This window comes from Xenopus laevis, chromosome 6S, assembly GCF_017654675.1.
Source record: "Xenopus laevis strain J_2021 chromosome 6S, Xenopus_laevis_v10.1, whole genome shotgun sequence".
Lineage (NCBI taxonomy): Eukaryota > Metazoa > Chordata > Amphibia > Anura > Pipidae > Xenopus > Xenopus laevis.
The window spans coordinates 86,657,874-86,673,521 of NC_054382.1; the positions used below are offsets into that span (position 1 = coordinate 86,657,874).

General features: G+C 35.6%; 1 protein-coding gene across 4 annotated transcripts in view; it reads left to right on the plus strand.

Moving 5' to 3' along the window:
* Positions 1-15,121, plus strand: part of fbxo15.S (F-box protein 15 S homeolog) — a 30,657-nt gene extending 15,536 nt beyond the window's left edge. For 2 of the 4 annotated variants that reach the window (XM_018223602.2, XM_018223599.2), the window contains exons 7-12: positions 598-727; positions 2,470-2,552; positions 3,059-3,204; positions 4,415-4,539; positions 8,799-9,090; positions 14,689-15,121. In XM_018223602.2, coding sequence (XP_018079091.1) covers positions 598-727; positions 2,470-2,552; positions 3,059-3,204; positions 4,415-4,539; positions 8,799-9,068 — 754 coding nt within the window. In that variant the 3' untranslated portion in view covers positions 9,069-9,090; positions 14,689-15,121. Of the gene's footprint in view, positions 1-597; positions 728-2,469; positions 2,553-3,058; positions 3,205-4,414; positions 4,540-4,873; positions 5,282-8,798; positions 9,091-14,688 lie in introns of those variants that run through there. The other 2 variants (XM_018223603.2, XM_018223604.2) reach the window with 2 other exon arrangements.
* The last annotated feature ends 527 nt before the right edge of the window (positions 15,122-15,648 follow it).

The window sequence follows — 15,648 nt, forward strand, 5'->3', positions numbered from 1 at the left end:
ATATAATAATTATAAGATGTTAGAAAATATGCTTTTGATTCTTATCAGGGATGTAAAGCTCCTTGGCAGAATATGTGTGGTACAATATGAAGTGAAAACAGGTGAGGTAAAAAAAAGTTCAGTACCGTATGACACAGTCACAGCAAAGGGTAAATGAAGAGTATGTATATTGGTAATTTAAGGAAATTACTACCTGTTAGTGTTTGCAAGGTAGATAATTAAATTAGCAGTATGCAACATTTCTCCATTCCTTCTCTATAGCAGTGGTCCATTGTGCCAGCAAGATTATCTGTGCACTGGTAATGTAATAATCTACCTTGCAATGACTAAACATAGGGTATCTTTAGTTTCCCTGTTGCCTTATTTATCTTTAGAAATAACCAAAAGCATAGATTTGTTGTGATTAAAATAATAGACAAGTATATTAAGCATAAACCCTATTCCTTGCACGCTGAACAAGTTATATTGGCACTAAACATAAAATTATTAGTTGAAAACAGAATTTGCTAGAACTGTAGAGTATTTGAGACTTTTGGCAGACCAATAAAGAAGTGTTACACTTTTTTTTCTTTTGTTTTTATTTGTGTGATGAATTAGGCCCAATAGACTCTCCCTCATTGCTGAATATGACTTAAGGAGCCTCATGGAGTCCTGTGAGTACATTGGTCAAGACAAATATGTAAAGCTTTTGCATCTTAAGCCAGGTCTTCTGCTTGCCCTGTGGAAGGTACTGTTTATGTTCTCCTATAATTTGTTATAACACTGATTACTTATATGAAAACTATAAAAACAGCTTGTATAACTTCAAGTTTTGGAAAATCTGCAATTATATCGGGATCAAACCAATATCAAATTTAGGATGACTTTGTCTGCAGACTCATTTGTCAGCAGTTTATGGCTCTGTACGGGAGCAAAATGATGCCTACTCTTGGCCAGATATCGATCAGGATCTTCTGATCTTCTCCTGAGTTTGAACATGCCTCAAATGTGACCTGATCATTGGCTAACAATCTGGTTACCATGATCTGTGAATCAATAAATATGATTTCCTAGTGTATATGGCCAGTTTATGCTACAAATATTGCACACAGATTAGTTGAGAGTTGTTAGGTTATCATTTTATTTTAAGATGAGCATGAAGGAAGTGAGATAGTGAGCAAGATTTAAAAATAATGGTTGTAGGCTATTTAGCTTATCAGTCTAATCATTCAGTGCAAACAAGATGTGATATATTCAAATAGTAATCACTTAGGACTGACAGTAGGATGAAACATTAGCCACGCCTTTGGAATTTCTGTGCAACACAAACATCTTATGGTGCTAAACTGTTTGTGGTCTAGATTTATTAACAGAAATTTGCAAAGTGCTGATTGGACTCTAACCAGACCCTAGTGTTCATTGCATTGACTTTACTTGATGACAGTGCCTTATTTTGGTGCTATACTGGTATTTACAGTGAACTGATTGAGGCTGTTTTGCCTGCATGCCTTACCAATGCACACACATCATGGTGGAGACATGGATTTTCATTCACAGTTGTCCTTACTAGGGAGGCACCGAATCCACTATTTTGGATTCGGCCGAACCCCCAAATCCTTTGTGAAAGATTCGGCCGAATACCGAATCGAATCTTAATTTAAGGTGGGAAGGGGAAAACATTTTTTACTTCCTTGTTGTGTGACAAAAAGTCATGTGATTTGCATATGCAAATTCAGTTTAGGTTCGGCCAGGCAGAAGGATTTGGCTAAATCCGTATCCTGCTCAAAAAGACTGAATCCTGGCCGAATCCCGAACCAAATCCTGGATTCGGTCCATCCCTAGTTCTTACATAGTGTTTTTCCAAAAGACTTAATGCAACATTAGTCTGTTTTTTTTAAATTGAACCTTAATAAGTGTTCTCTTGCCACCTCTGTACCTCTTTGTTTTTAGTATAGTTTAATTCTTGACATAACCATTTCATTTGTTTTTTAAGGTACCTTTTGTTAGGAAGTATTTCTGCATATTGACAATAAAACACAGCACAGGCTTGATTAACAATGTGCACGGTAACTGTGTGCAGTTGAACCTAAGCATAACAGGTTTTTACTAATAAATGTTATTTTTCATTTTCATCCAATACTTACCATTAGTGATGCGTGAATTTATTGCCAGGCGCAAATTCACATAGAATTTCTACGTTTTGCCACTGGCGAATAAATTCTTGAATTTGCCGGTGTCAACATAGACGATTAATGGATGCCCATTGACTTTAATGGGCACGGCGTCGACTTTGACGTAGGCGCCCATTTTGACGCCAGCAAATTGCCACTGGCGGGAAAATCCACCCATCACTACTCACCATAACGTTAGAGAATTAAGTCTGTAGTAAAATACATGCAACAAAATGTAGAACTAATGAAAGCTGTGTGATTGTTGAATTTGAAAGATTCAAAACATATAGTCAATATGATTTTTCTCCCCCATATGCAGAAGAGTTTTGAAATTGCATTTGTGATTGCAACGCTACATTATCACCAACTTCTTGAACTAAGCACATTAGGATCAGCTGATAAGTAAGTTGCTGCGCAAAGATTTATGACTACTAAAATACAGTAGTACCTTTTCACTTCAATGTTGCCAATTTATGAGCTAATAGATTTTTAATTTTGTATATCTTTTGTTGAGCAGCATTAAGCAATATTTACTTAAATGTTCTTTGTAGCCACTAAATAATTTTTTTTGCAAAATACTAAATTCATTTCTTCAGCGTTGATGAGTCTTATGTATATCGACCAATCACATATAACACTTCTTAGTTTATTAACATTAATGGAAAACAAATTTGCATTGCACCCCCAATTCATTTAATTGCTGAGGTTTTTTTTCCCTAGACCAGTGATCCTTTTAAGGAAAAAAAAATTGCCAAGGGGAGGGGGGACTAGCAAATTGGCACCCCAGTAAATCAACCTTTCTTTCCCATTAATATCTTTTGTAGTATTTCTACATACACGTATTAGTAGCTTATGACAGTGGTCATTTTAAGTGTTAAACTACCATTCTGTATCTGTTTTCTTTAAAGCATATACACATTTCCTCCACATGCCCCTGTCCTAGATGATATTGACCCCAACTATGGTCTTCATGGCTACCAACTACACATTGACATGCACAGTGGACTTAGGACCTACTTATGTGGAACGTATCGTAGTTTATTTTGCAGAAAAGGTAAAGGAACTTTAAATCTTTTTGCTGAATTGTGTTTGTGATCAATGCTGGTTAAGAAAAATACAGTAGTAAAGAAATCTTTAGCAGCTAGCTTTCCAGGGGCTTCTGTAACCCACAGCAGAAAGGCAATTTAGCACTCATGCAACGCCATAAATCGCTATTCGTTGTAGCAATTTGTTTCATTAACTTTTGTTGTATTGAGTTGTCAGGCTCTTGACCTTAACTAGTCTTCTTGACTACAAGGGAGATGAGTAGTTATTTTTTTATTCTAAATTAATTCATTGTCATTCAATTAGGATTATTAAATAATTTCTTGGCATATTGAGGCACTGGCTAACAGGATGAAAGTATACCATGACATTTTTAAATGTAGATGTTTGTGTTGATATTAGAAAGTTAGGAAAAAAACGCATCATTCCATTTGGTAATTTCTAGTTTTCAGTGTTTAGGATCCTGAACTTCTAAGAATTATGTGTCAGTGACAAATTTTGTTACATGTGTTTCACCTTCCAAACACGTTTTCAGTTGAGTTGTTTTCAGTTGAGTTGTTTTCAGATTGTTCTCCAGAAATAATGACTTTTTTCAATGACTTTTCATGTTTAATTTTTTACTGTTTTTCCAAAATCTAAGATAAAAGATTAAAATTGAATGTTCCTGCCTCTGGTGTTTGAGTCTGGCAGCTCAGCAACCTGGCAGGTTCTGAACGGTTACAATTTTGCAACATTTAGTGGATACATTTCTCAGCAGCTTCTTTGGGGTATTAGCAACTATTGTGTCAATTCTAACAGCTGCTTTTAAGGAAACTCAGGGATTCTGCTCAGCTGGGTCAAAGATAACAAATGTATCAACTAAATGTATCAAGTTAGGACAGTTTAGAGGGTCGGCGACCCTCCCCCAGAGCTGCTTTAGAAAGGTGAAAAATTAGACTTACACTTTAGTTTTAGAAGAACGGTGACACATAGAAAATATTAAGTAATTGGAAAAAGTCTATATCTGAAACCAACTGAACTGAAAAAAGTGTTGGAAGGTGAGCAATTAACATTGTCATTAAGTTTCTTTAGATTTGTATTTAAGGCAGGTGATTATCTTGCCTATACCGATCTTCAGCCTCTGAATTAAAGTCTAGTAGTTCAAGCATTGCATCACTGTTTGTTGTCTTGTACCCACTGATAATAGAATAATGTGCTGCATTTCTCCTTGTCAATTACAGAGTACATCAAAGATGGCTTTCTTAGACTTTCTGTTATAGCATTAAAGAACAGCAAACAACATGCCCCTGTTGTTGGAAATATAGGCTTTTCGTGGAAGACGCAGACTTTTGAAGGCAACATACAGGTAAATGGAAAAATAAGTAAATAGTTATGATTTGTTTATTGTTATACAAACGGTTTTTTGGTCAGGACATTTTTTTAAATAATGGTATTTTGAAATTGCTACCTTTTTGTAGGTATAATTTCTGTAACATGTTAGAAGTAGAAAGTATCTGTAGGAAACATAACACCGACATGACACAAAGTAGGTGGTCAAGATTTTACAATACCCTGCATTTACTGTATATGCAGGCACTTGACAAATTCTCTGATTTTACTGAAAATTATGTTCTCTATGATTTTGATGATTTTTCTATTCCAAAGTGCAAAAACTTAAAATTATTTGTTCACTTCTGCAGTTGTAAAAGACTAACAAGCATTCCAAATAAAGTAACAAACGAAGGCACAAAAGAACATTGGTTATCTCTGGGACTATTTGAAAATAGAGGTGCACAAGCATCGCCTGATCAACCTGGAGTAAATCTATGTGGAAAAAATGGTCCAGAACAATTTCAGGCTGTTGTTTCTCCTACTCAGTGTAACTGAATGTGGGAGATGGATTTTTCTATTGAGTGCTGATCTACTAAGCAGCTATCTTGTGTTAGGGAGCTGTTATCTGGTTACCTTCCCATTGTTCTGTTGTAAGCTGCTGCGGGGAGGGAAAGTGAGGGGGGTGACATCACTCCAACTTGCTGTACAGCAGTAAAGATTGACTGAAGTTTATCAGAGCACAAGTCACATGACTGGGGGCAGCTGGGAAACCGACAATTTGTCTAGCCCCATGTCAGATTTCAAAATTAAATATAAAAAATCTGTTTGCTCTTCTGAGAAAGAGTGCACAATTCAGCTGGAGCAGCACTATTAACTAATGTGTTTAGAAAAAAACATTTTTCCCATGACAGTATCCCTTTAAGTCTGGGCCAAGTACAGTTCCCTATCACGGTTAAAGCTGGGCATACACATGCAGATTTACCTTCATATCAAACTATTCGTTCAGTGCCATCTCCCGACCTGCCACTAACCATTCAGATCAAATAAAGTAGTAAAAGTACAGATCAGACGATGACACGTAATTGTACGAAACAATGGTTACAAGAGAAAAATAGACAAAGGCATTATAAAGCAGAGAATTTTCAAGAGCAAGACAATTACCTCAAGATTAACCCTTCCTACGAATGATAAGTTTGACTTCCTCCAAATCTCTGTTTTCTCCTTAGTATATATTATTGATTCTATGCTTTATGTTATATAGTTGTGAGGATTTATAGTGATTTAAACTCCCAAGTAGGTGAAACTATTTACTATGAGCAGAGTGATTTATTGAGTGGCAGTGTTCCTTTTTCTGTTTTATATAAAAGATAGTGGACTTAGACCAATTTATCTGAAGGCCAGGTTACTGTCCCATCTCATCTATCACCATTAAAGCTTGTTTCATAGACTTCTATGTTTGAGTGTCACGTCACCTGCTTAGAGACCCCTTTTCTGTTTTTTTTTTTTTTTTTATAACTCTTTATTTGTGACATTTATAGTATACATCCACAGATACAAGAAAAAGCATAAAGTACATAAAGAAAAATAAATAAAGAAAGAAAAAAAAAATTACAGAAATAATTTTAAAAAGAAAAAGGAATAGCATCTGTACAAAGCCTGTTCACGTTTATATCAAGGTTTGAACACAGTCATATCAAGGACATGAATATAATTATGTCTGTTCAGAAAGAAACTTCTTCCAAAGTGACCATATGGATGTATGAAGATCAAGTTTATCTTCCATGAGAGCTGATAAATAATGGCATAGATTGAATGAATTTAAGTCTGTTAACAAAGAGCCAACCAGTAGAGGGCTATAGCACAATGTGTGCCGTTTCTATAGGTGGTTCAATGGATACCCCTATTTTCTTTGAAGCCATATGATATACCTCAGTCCATAACTTTGACACAATGGGGCAATGCCACCATTCATGAAGATAATCTCCTTCAGTCATACATCCTCTAAAACATGTATGAGGAAAGGTTGGATTAATAGCGCGCTTGCGAGGTCTCCAACGAAACAGGGGATTCTAAATCAGTTTCCCAGGGTGTCATTTATTTATGTGAAACTGGAGAAGGAGCCTCTATAAGATTGGAGTAGTGTATTGAAATTACACTCTTGGTTCCGAGTGGATTCCTACAGCAATATTCATACACTGAACCTTCCAATTTAGCTTGAAAGGGAGCCTGGGAATCATAAAAGTGGGAGAGTTGATTGTATCGAAACTGTTCTGTATCAGGAAGAGCATATAGATCACGTAACTGGGGGAAGGATTTTATGCCTTGTAAAGATAATAAGTACAAAGTCCACTAGCAGTCCATCTATGGAAGGATGTATGAAAAAGTCCAGGAGGAAAGTCTGGGTTCCCCACTAATGATGAGGGATAAATGTTGGCTTCAGAGTTTTCCATAGCTGTAAGTGAAATTTGATTATGAGGTTTGTAATTTTATGTTTCTGAATCCTCTCTGAGTCAGCCCATAATAGAGAGGCTACTCTCAATGGGTGAATACTAGCATTCTCAAAGTCAACCCATTTTGAGTGACCTGATGGTAAATGCCATTGCGTCAATTGAGCTAGTCGTACTGCTTTGTAGTAATGTATCAAATGAGGAACGTTTAACGCTCTCTGGTTGTACGAGCTATACAGTACATTTTTATTTATTCTATGTGATTTATTATTCCAAATAAAGTTCCAAACTTTTCTCTGTAATCGAGTAAGGTCTGTGATTTTAACCGGTTTAGGTAAAGCTCGAAAAGCATATAGGAGCTTGGGGAGAAGCATCATCTGACTTGCAGCAATGCGTCCTAGCCATGAGATAGAATATTTGGACCAATTCTCTAGCAACCTATGTAGAGTAATTATAAATGGGAGAAATTCGCCTTGTATAAGGTGTGAAAAGAATTAGTGATTTTGACCCCAAGGTATTCCACTGAATGTTTTCTCCAGTGAAAAGGGAAGTTCAGTTCCAGGAGTTTTAAATGTTGTTTGGGGATATTAAGAGCGAGTGCTTCAGTTTTAGAGATACTCACTTGAAGGCCAGAAAGCTTATGAAACTTATCTAAAGTATTAAATAGATTAGGGAGACTAGTCAGAGGCTTTGTTATAGTGAGGCTAATGTCGTCAGCATACATACTCAATTTGTAAGCTTGGCTAGACTTGACATAGCCTGAGATATTATTATCTTGTCGAATTAGCATGGCCAAGGGTTCAATAGCTGAGGAAAAGAGAAGTGGGGACAAAGGGCAGCCTTGGCGAGTACCTCGTGCAATAGGAATAGCTAAAGATTGTCTTCCCAAGATTTTCAAGTAGCCTGTTGGATGTCTATATAAAACTCGAAGAGCATCTAAGAAATGTCCAGTGATGTATTTTGGTAGTATTTGAAAGAGATAAGACCAGGAAAGAAAATCAAATGCCTTATGTATGTCCAATAAAAGTGTTAGTAATGGAGTTTTTGTAATGTTAGCATCTTCAATTATATTGATAAGCCTACGAGTGGCATCTGTAGTTTGTCTACCTGGTAATAAACCAGTTTGGTCGGGGTGGAAACAAAGACAGAACTCGGTCTGTTAATTGACTCATGTGACCTAACATGTATGTACTAATCGGCCTTATATTGTGACATTTATATTCTATGTGTACTTTATATTGTGAGTGGGTCCCTAAGCTCAGTAAGTGACAGCAGCACAGAGTGCTGTGAATCAGCAGAAAAGCTACTGCGGCATCTTTGGAGACACAGATCTTTACTGCTAAAGGGCTGTGGTTGCCTTGGCCTGGTACAGATTCCCAAAACATAATGTACAACATGTCTGACCTACTTCTTTAGTTAATCTTTAGTTCTCCTTTAATCTACAGCAGTTTAATAGAGTATTTAAGGGAGTTCTTTTCAAAGGAGACCTAAACCATAAAAAATTGCTAGAAAATGATTTTATATACTGAACTTATTGCACTAACACAGAGGTTCAACAGATCATGCTCATTGTGGAGGGCATGTTTAGCAGCAAATATCTCTACTAGTGATGAGTGAAATTATTTGCAGAGTTCCGTGAATTTTTGGCAAAGTGAAATGGGTCAGATTTGCCCATCGCTAAAAGGCAGTGGTGGATTTGGGCTGATACAGAAGTGCAAAACGTGATTTGGAAAACAGATACTGCGTGCCATCTGTATGTCATATTGTAATATTATACAATCTTAGCTTACAAGTGTTAATAACTATTTTACATTAAAATGAATCTGCAATACTCTTTTCTCCACAGAACAGCCTTATCATGGATGCTTTGGTTTTGGATGAAACAGAAAAGCCATTTTGGTGTTTCAGTGCACCAGTTAGCTTACATACTTCCAAAGCTTCAGAAACACTTTATGACTTTATGGGTGAAAGCTTTTTTATTAGATATCAAGACTCCATAGGAAGAATTAACATTGAATTAGTTTGGGTGAAAGAATCCGAGGAATATTACATAGTCAACATGGTCCTATTCTTAAGTACAGAAAAAGTAAACCGCTGGTTTGGAACAAACTACTAAATAAAGAAAGCTTTATATTATGGTAAGTTTCATTGATTTATCATTATTGTCATTATCAACATTCGGTTTTTACAGAGCATATTTAATAGTTGTTATACCATGTATTCTGCAGTGTTGTATTTTAATGATTTAGATTTACTAAATACAAAGTTCTTTTAATTTCTTTGTAAGCTTTTTAGACACATTCATGCACTAGAAATATACCGGTAATAGCAGAGAAAACAATTAATAAACTGTTAAGTTACTGATCTGATTCAAATTTATTAGGCACCCCCAGTGATTTTAATTGCTTACCTCAGACCCTGCTCTTCTTTGATTAAAAACACACTGGCCCAGGGTACCATGCTAGTGAGCACAATGCTACCATTTTCTTGTTTCTACCAGGGATCTGTTGGGGCTGAACTGAGTTGTGCACATAGGTAATAGAGTAAAATTGGAAATTCAACTTGAAAAGCTGAACCTATACTGTGCTGCTTATGCTCACAGCCTAGGGTCACAACAAAGATCCCTGGGATAAGAGCATTCTTTATTCAATGTAACATTTGTTTTTGTATAAAGAGTTGGTCTCATGCACAGTTTTGTTGAATTACTTTGTCTTCAAAACCATCTAAAGTATTGGTTCCCAAACTGTGGGAATGGCCTCTCCTGAAGGGGAATGGAGTAGTGGAATCTGGGGTGGGGAGGGCAGGAGTCATCCTGAATTCCAATTAGGATTAGATTTGGGTAGAGTGTCTACAATGTATTCCCGTGTGAAGGTCAGTTAGGATGGGATTTGGTTTGCAAAAAATATTTTCTGTCCCAGATCTGTCCTTGGAACTGTGGGTAAAATGACGGATGCACCAATATGTTTTTATATCTGTAACCTTGCTATGCAATAAGTGGGGCCCTGACCAAATTCTTTACCTCTGAGGGGGGGGGTCTTGAAATGAAAAATACCAACAAACCACTGATGTAAATGATTTGTTTTTCAGAATTATTGGTATTAAAGGGGAACTAAAGTCTAAAATAGAATAATGCTAGAAATGCTGTATTTTGTATACTAAACATAATCATGAACTTGCACCAGAAGCAGAGGCGTCCACAGATAATTTTCCAGGGGCATGAGCTGCCCGCATTTATGGACATCATCAGGAGAACACACGCTCCTGCGTGCGCTCTCCTAACAAAGAAGTATGCAGACTCGCCTCTCACTCACTGATCTGAAGAAGCTGCAGTCACACCTCCGTGCTGCCCACACTTGCGGTTGCAATCTCCCTCCTCGTGGCTCAGTCCTCCCTCCTTAGGCCTCCCTCCTACATATTTTTTAATTAAAGTATATTGGAGATAGATTTCTTTAAAAGGTGATTTTATTTTTTTCCCTTTACATTCCCTTTAAGCACTTTGTGGTCTATAAACGGATAATTGTTACAGATATACTGTATATAAAACAGATATAACATAAATTTAATTTTGGAATATTCAGGTCACAAATAAGCACTCACACCAACTTCATCCTGAAGGCTTGGTGATTTCATCCATTCAAATGAAAGGGTAAATATTGTGAATATGAAAAGTGAGTTTCATCTCATGGAAATAAGTAACTTTTGAAATATAATCAATTAAAAATTCTGTACTGCTTCTGAAACAAGTTTCTTTTGGTATCAATCTGTTAGCAATGCCTCGCTTTCATGAAGGAATCAGAGTCAGATTTTGATAATGCAATTAAATACATTAGTATGTGCTTCTTTTGAAATATATTAGAGCTAAATAACTGACTCTTAAAGCTACATGTAGAGAGACCGATTGCTGGGAGGGGGAATACAGAAGTTTAACTTGATTATTTCAGAAACTGTGCATAATGTTTCATTGTTTATATGTAGGAAGTTTTTGCTATAAAGCATACATGACATTTTTTTTTGCAATAGTTTCCCTTTAGCTAGTTATCAAGTACCCATTTGGTGTGAAATTCATTCATATTTCATAGATATGTTCCAATTAGTTTTATCCAGTGAAATGGTTAACTGTATACTATTTTACTAAGACCCTTAATATATCTTTAACAGCATGAAGTGGAAACCTTTTAAACACAATGCTGAATATTCACCTCTTTGGTTTTTGAGTTTTTCACAACACAACAGAATAGAGAAATTCTACATTTTTGTTAAAGCTGGGATTTTATATTTACAATTAATCTAAATTTTCCAAGGAGAAACCTACAATGTTTAGATGCTTTACTCAATGCTGTCACCTAGTGGACAAAAACGTTTTTGTTTTTTTTTAATAACCCTTAATAGTTCTCACATTCGTTTTACAAAACTTAAACCATGCCAGACATTTTTGTTTTTATTAACTATGTAATGTAGTTCCAATTTAGCTAGCAAGACATATCACTAGTACATTTTTTATGTAATTGTTTGTTGCTAAGGTGGGTCAACCAGTGAAAGCAGTGATTTCTTGCGAAGAATTCCTTGAATGCTGAATGTGTTGATGACGAGTGAATATCCTTGTAAAATGATTTGAAGCATTTTTTTCTGGTACTATATCCCACTTCTTGATGTTATCTCTTATAGTGAGATTTCTCTCATTTGCTTTGTCCTATAAAAAAATGTAAATCATTGTTCAAGCTCTGATCCCAGCAATATAGGTTGTTAATGTGGGTGATCCTCTTGGATTCAGTGGGTGGCTGGCTATGGAAAGCTGGGCAAAAGTATTAACAAGCAATATTGCTTCAAGAACTCATCCCTGCTATTGTTGCCCTACGGCTTCCAGAATGCAAATGTTTATCTGTTGGAGTTGTAGTCCAGCAACATTTGGGTAAGCCTTGGTAAAGCATTTCTAGTAGGGTGTGAATGCAGAAACAGCAATCTTAGTGTTTTCCAGATTCTTGCCACAACAATTAAGCTGCTGCCCCGGACAAGGACTAGTCAGAGTTTGTGTAGAAGAACGGAGCACTGTAGAGCCAGGATATAAAGTTAAAAAATTCAAAATTTATTGTATATCCATTTAAAAAAACACAGCAGCATATCTCCCATGAGGGCTGCCCGCTTAACGCATTTCGTGGCTCCCTGCCACTTCATCAGAAGGACAAGGACTAGAAATTGTGCTATTTCCTTTCAATAACAAGACCTATGTTTTTCCCATGTCCAAGTAAAGCTTTATTTTCTGTAGGAAATAAATATGAATGTAAGCATTTAATTGAAATTGTATTCATATTAGGGGCAGATTGTGTGCCTGCAAGTTAAAAAGCACAGGGGATTAGACAAGTAATAGACCTGTTTACTGAAAGGTACATGTTTTACTTGGGAAACTCAGGCTCTTATATTTCATATAAAGGTAAACTTAGTTATGGTTGTTTATTTAGACAAATTAAGTTTCTATAGGAATACTGGCACCCTATTAATATCCAATATCATTTTTTTCTTTGGCTCCGTGTGAGCCGAAACGCGTTGATGCACCATATATATATATATATATATATATATATATATATACAGTATATATATATATATATATATATATATATATAGATAGATAGATAGATAGATGGATATTTTTTTTTTTTTCACTTACAAAATCATAGTAATTTAGGGGCACATTTATCAAAGGTCAAAGTGAAAATTCAAATTTTTTTGTGTACTTCAACTAGGGAATAGTCTAAAAATTTGACTTCGACCATTTGCCATCTAAAACCTGCCGAATTGCTGTTTTAGCCTATGGGTTTTTTGGGGCAAAAAACGAATCATACGATTCAAATGCGCAATTACTTGGATTTATACGAATTGGATTCGATCGAAAACTGACCTATTTGGCCAAAAAATCCTTTGATTTAATTTCGGTAAGTCTTTTTGAATTCGAATTTCAACGTTTTTCAAAATCGACCCTTGATAAATCTGCCCCTAAGTGTACTTTTTTCCATTTTAAAAAATCTACCTGTGACACGTGGACCACCCTGGTGCTCAAGTAGAAAACACAGGTAGTAAGAGGTGGCCTCTGGTGCTCATAAAAGCTGAAGCTTTGTTTGTTGCTTTAAAAAAATGGGACTGATACTTTTTCAAGCAAATCTACACTGATAAGTGATTGTAGGAATTGCCATAAAAGTGAATAGGGGGTGATTTTGAGCAAGCTGCTAATCATTGTAAGATAAACTGGAAACTTGTGCCCTAGACCTAAAAAGTACTCCTTAAATATTACATCTGCACACATCTAATCTTATATATAATGTTTGATAGGTGTTCTTGTATTCCATTTTAAGCCACAACTAGTGCAGTTACAGCAAAACACTAGCCATTAGTCATTGCTGAAGGCAGATTGGAAAAGTGCTAACCTTTAAATAATGGAATAGAACTGAAAACTGAGCAATACGTTACAACTATAGCCTTTTGCACATGTAGCTTGATACAAAACCAGCAATACATGCACATTGTTACCTCTTTACCCCCTTTGCCTAGGGTTTATCACGGTTTAGAAAGTCATTTTCTAAATTTTAATTACTGGATTAGTGCTCACCACATACAAAGGAGGCTCGAAAATTATTCTGCAGGTTCCAGTTTTTCCTGAGAAAAATTTAGAGCTTTGGACTTAATTTAGCCTTTCTAACTATAAAACAAAATGAGTGTCAGGCAGTAGCCAGCTCCATATATTGCGCAGGTGAGAGAGAGGCTGTGTGTATGTGAATGTGTAAGTAGTTCATCAATTTGAGCTAGTGCAGAATGTTACAAATAGGGGCAGATTTATCAAGGGTCAATTTTCGAATTTGAAAAACTTTGAAATTCAAAAAGACCATCTGAAATTTATTAATAAAAATCGAAGGTTTTTTTTTGGCCGAATAGGTCCTTTTCGATCTAATAGGTCAGTTTTCGATCAGATTTGTATCGTACGAATCGAAGTTTTTCTCCAAAAAAACTTTTGATTTTTCAGAGTCCACCAATTGACCCACATAGGAGGTCCCCCATAGGCTAAAACAGCAATTTCGGCAGGTTTTAGATGGTGAATGGTCGAAGTCAAATTTTTAAAGAGACACTACATGATAAATTTGAATTTTTTTTTCAAATTCAAATCAAATTTGGACTATTCCCTAGTCGAAGTACACAAACATTTGCTCTAAATTTTTATTTTTTTAATTCTCACTTCGACCCTTGATAAATGTGCCCCATAATATCCTGGAAACATGTCTACTAGTGACTACTGGCCTACCTGTGGCTTCCTGCTTTTAACATAATCAGAGCTTATCACCGTTGTCCTATAAATCAAAGTCTTTAAGGCATTCTATGTGTGCATTGACTTTCATGATTTCTGAAACGTATTTTGTAAGGGGCAGATTCATCAAAATGTGAGTTCAGATTTTAATAAATAAAAACTCACCTATGGTCCATACATTCCTATGGGATTTTTGATGGCGTATTTATCAAATGGCGACTTCCAATTTTCATCCATGGAGGAATATCCTTAAAAAAAAACCATAGGAATGAATAGAACGAGGGGAGTTTTTATTTATAAAAATCTGAACTCGCATTTTGATCAATCTGCCCCTAAATCTTATATATTTACAGTATATACTTTGCTATTGAGTTGCATTTATTATTTGGCCTTCAGAAACACAATGTAACACAAGTATTTTAATTAAATGCCTACTTATTTTTAGGTTTCCTGGGCTTGAAACGATGACTCGCTGTTCAACTGAAGTGAAGGAAATACAGATGGCGAGAGATGATTTACTAATAAAGGATCCATAATACACCATATATGGTTAATATTGTTTGTTTTGGTGTTCCTTTATTTTTCTTTTTAAATTATTTTTGTTTGTTAGAAAAGGTTTGTTCGGAGTGAGAACAATTTGAAAATTATTTTGACTAGAGAGGAAAATTATTATACTAAGCCAGTGTTTGAAGATCTACTAAGAAATTCAGACAAGCAGGATTTTCGAAATTCTTTTTGGAAACTTCCTTTTCTCCATTTGGATTCACATGGTTTTTCCAGTCTGTATGCCGTCATATTCAGTTTGTGCTGGTTCATGGCAGAGTTGGAGGATTAATCACTGTTGGTGTCCGTATGCTCATAGTAGCCAGTTAAGATTTTTGTAAATCAACAGACAAATGTTTATTTGTAGTTGTACCATTTTTTTCTTCAGTACTTTTTTCAGTTTAATACCTTTCAAGCATTCCTTGGCTAAATAACATATTTTTATAGACGTGTTTGTGTTTTTGTTAGATATTTTTTTGTCTTGCTCCAAAAAATCTATCTGCTAGGAGAAACAAAGTGGGTGAGACTATATACAAGCAATTAGCTAAATGCTTCTTCCTTTGTGGCTTTTATTTCTGTCACATCTCAAGGCTGCATATACAGTGTAATGTAAACTGCACGGGACAGTACTTAGTCCTACTGGCTATCTTTCACAATTCACAATATTTTTCAACTTGTCACTTATTACCTCTCTTGGGCACAAATTTTACCTTATGCAAATAAGTAATAATGGAAATAAGTATTAATAATCTTTTTCTTCAGAGTGATCTTGTGATTTCACTTATAATACTCTCTATATAATAATGTAAATACTGTAATTGTTTGACTTTGTTTCATGCCACACATCATTCTTTCACTGTTT